At 43.3% G+C, this 3,251-nt stretch overlaps 1 protein-coding gene across 1 annotated transcript in view; it reads right to left on the bottom strand.

The window, feature by feature from the left end:
- LOC119417012 (E3 ubiquitin-protein ligase TRIM17-like) overlaps positions 1-1,581 on the bottom strand; it is a 2,812-nt gene extending 1,231 nt beyond the window's left edge. The window contains exons 1-3 of the mRNA XM_037684215.1: positions 1,006-1,581; positions 829-924; positions 513-746 (exon numbers count right to left, since the gene is read on the bottom strand). Coding sequence (XP_037540143.1) covers positions 513-746; positions 829-924; positions 1,006-1,581 — 906 coding nt within the window. The remainder of the gene's footprint in view (positions 1-512; positions 747-828; positions 925-1,005) is intronic.
- Positions 1,582-3,251: the final 1,670 nt, after the last annotated feature.

Below are 3,251 nucleotides of genomic sequence, written 5' to 3'. Positions count from 1 at the left end.
AATGAGTCCTCGTGGCTCAACAAGACTAACCTGTATAAATAAAGGTTGAATGAATAAATAAATACTAAAATAAACTACTACTTACTACTTGTACTACTATCCCTACTTCGCGGTTTTTCACTTATCACGGGGCTTCAGGGTATGGATCCCCCATGATAAACGAGGCACTACTGTATGTACTTTTGGTATACAGTATTTGTGTCTTACTATGTGTGTTTATAGTATTATTCTAGTTTCTTCAATTTAAACTTTTTAAAAATAAAATATTAAAGTAATTTTTGCATGTGTCTATGATGGTACATGGTAATCTAAAGGATTTGAGCATGTCTGTACTGGTGGGGGTGGGGGAGTTAGGTGATGTAGAATCGGGGTGGGGGGTCTCGGGGTTGTTAGCCCATGGCACCAAACAGGCTAGGACCGCCCCTGCCTCGGGTTCTACTTCACACTTCGAACACGATGAATATGCACGGCCTGACTTTCCATGTTTTAGATTTGAGAATGGGTTGACTAACCTGCAGATGATGAAGGTGGTCTTCATTTTTTGAAAGCTCCTCCAGCTGTGAGTGCGTCCTCTGCAGAGCTGTGACTTCCTCCTTCAGTTTCCGAATCATCCCCTGGTCCTGGTCCTGGGACTTCCTCAGCTTCTCATCAATGTTTGATTTCAGTTTACGTTGAATCTCTTGTACATTCTCTATCAGGTTATTGAAAAGTGTCTCACTGTTTTCAATCTCCTTTTCTACTTTCACCTGTTTACAAAACAATCTTATTACTGGCAAAATTCACTATAATGTTATATTTTGTAAACAGGAAGTTTGAGTAACTACTCACTTTTCTCATTTCTGAAGAATTCATAAATTCCTCGATCTTCTCCGTTCTCTTGTCAATCATCAGTTTGATCCTTGCTTGGTTGGACTCAATATTTTCCTAAAACAGGAAATTATAGGAGAATAAATGTGGTTAGACCAGTTGTGTATTTTCAGGACCATCATTCAAGTGCAGTCTCACCTTCTGTTTGGCCCCCTCCACTTCAACAGGTACGGTCTCGTGGTCTCTATGCTCCGTCTCACAGCACAGCAGACAGATGCACACTTGTTCACTCCTGCAGAAAAACTCCAGGATCCTGCTGTGTTTCTCACAGACCCTCTCGTCCATGTTCTCCAGTGGCTCCACCAGCTTGTGTCTCATTAGGGAGGGGACCCTCTGGTGAGGCTCCAGGTGGGCTTCACAGTACGATGTCAGACACACCAGGCACGATTTGGACGCCCTGAACTTGTCTGTGCAGAGGTCGCACTTCACCTGCCACGGTGCATCGTTGCTTTCGAGCGCCTCACATTTTCTTCTCTTTATCTGAACTGAAATGTCTGCAATGATTTCATTTGTAGAGAACTCCGGCCTGACGTGGAACCTTTTGTTACATGCTGGACAGAGGTAAAACTCGCTGTCGCTCCAGTGTTGGTTGAGGCAATTCTGGCAGAAGTTGTGACCACACGGTGTGGTGACTGGTTCAGTGAAGACTTCCAGACAGATCGAACATCGGAACTGATCCTCTGGTAATGAAGCAAGGAGGCTGAATGCTGACATTATCTGACCTCTGTAGGAAAAAAAAAAAAAACATCTGAAGTTAAAGAGACATTTTTGAAGTAATGTTGTGTTAAATAAGTTTTTAACGATATTCTCATGGCCAGTGATTCTGGTGAACACATGGTTCTTGTCCTGCTCAACCTAACCGCGGCCTTTGATACTGTGGACCACATTATCACGCTTACAGCACCAAGTGGGTATCTGTGGTACTGCACTGAGCTGGTTTAGATCCTATCAGGCAGACAGAACCATGTCTGTCAACATAGCTGGTTCTGAATCCTCCACTGCTTCTTTGTGTTTTGGGGTTCCACAAGGCTCTATTTTAGGTCCCCTGCTTTTCTCCCTTTACTTGCTTCCTTTGGGATCAATCCTCAGGAAGCATGGGATCTTTTTTCACTGTTATGCTGATGATAGTCAGATCTATCTGCCACTAAATAATAAAGCTACCCCCTCAATTAGGTCACTTCTGTTGTGTCTTGAAGACATCAAAGCCTGGATGTCTTTAAAGTTCTTAAATTTTAATGAAAAGAAAACAGAAGTGTTGGTGTTTGGTCCTAGTGGCTCCTGTGGACCTTGCTCTCTTGATCTGTGTCCTCTGGCACCACATATAAAGAAAACAGTTTCTAACTTGGGTTTTAAAATGGACAGTGATTTTAAATTTGATTCCCAGACTGGAGCGGTGGTCAAGGTCACCAGCAGCTGGAAACAGTAATCCATGCCTTTGTCACCTCTCGGATGGATTACTGCAACACTCTTTACCTTGGAGTCAGCCAGTCCTCCCTCAGACGTCTCCAGCTGGTCCAGAACGCTGCTGCTCGGCTTCTAACTGAAGCTCATAAGAGGGAACACATCACCCCCACTCTGGCTTCACTTCACTGGCTGCCTGTTCATTTTAGAGTTCATTTTAAGATTCTTTTATTTGTTTTTAAAAGTTTAAATGGTCTTGCCCCATCCTACCTCTCTGAGCTGCTTCACCTGTACTTTCCTGCTCGGTGCCTCAGATCAGCTGATCAGCTGCTCCTGGAGGTGCTGAGGTCCAAACAGCCCTTTGTTGCAGCTGTGGTTGTTTTAAAGAGCTTTATAAATAACGTATTATTAGGCCCGAGCAGCAAAGCGCTGCGAAGGCCTATTGTAATTGTGTCGTTTATTATTATTATTATTATTATTATTATTATTAGGCCCGAGCAGCAAAGCGCTGCGAAGGCCTATTGTAATTGTGTCGTTTATTATTATTAGGCCCGAGCAGCAAAGCGCTGCGAAGGCCTATTGTAATTGTGTCGTTTCTTATTAGGCCCGAGCAGCAAAGCGCTGCGAAGGCCTATTGTAATTGTGTCGTTTATTATTATTATTATTATTATTAGGCCCGAGCAGCAAAGCGCTGCGAAGGCCTATTGTAATTGTGTCGTTTCTTATTATTATTAGGCCCGAGCAGCAAAGCGCTGCGAAGGCCTATTGTAATTGTGTCGTTTCTTATTATTATTCTTCTTATTCTTTTCAATGTTTAAGCGCTTATTTGGAGGGGTTAGCATATTTGAAACCTAGCCAAACTTTACCCAAAATTGTCCCCCGCGAGAAATAGTAGTATGATAATGGAACCAAAAGTGGGCGTGGCCAAACTGCTCTACAGCGCCCCCTAACGTGAGATATGACAACTGGTAAGTCCTAGAGAG

The sequence above is a fragment of the Nematolebias whitei genome, chromosome 1 (assembly GCF_014905685.2).
Source record: "Nematolebias whitei isolate Nwh7 chromosome 1, NemWhi1, whole genome shotgun sequence".
Taxonomy (NCBI): domain Eukaryota; kingdom Metazoa; phylum Chordata; class Actinopteri; order Cyprinodontiformes; family Rivulidae; genus Nematolebias; species Nematolebias whitei.
Note: the sequence above shows the minus strand (reverse complement) of the source record. Positions and strands in the feature narration are given on the sequence as shown.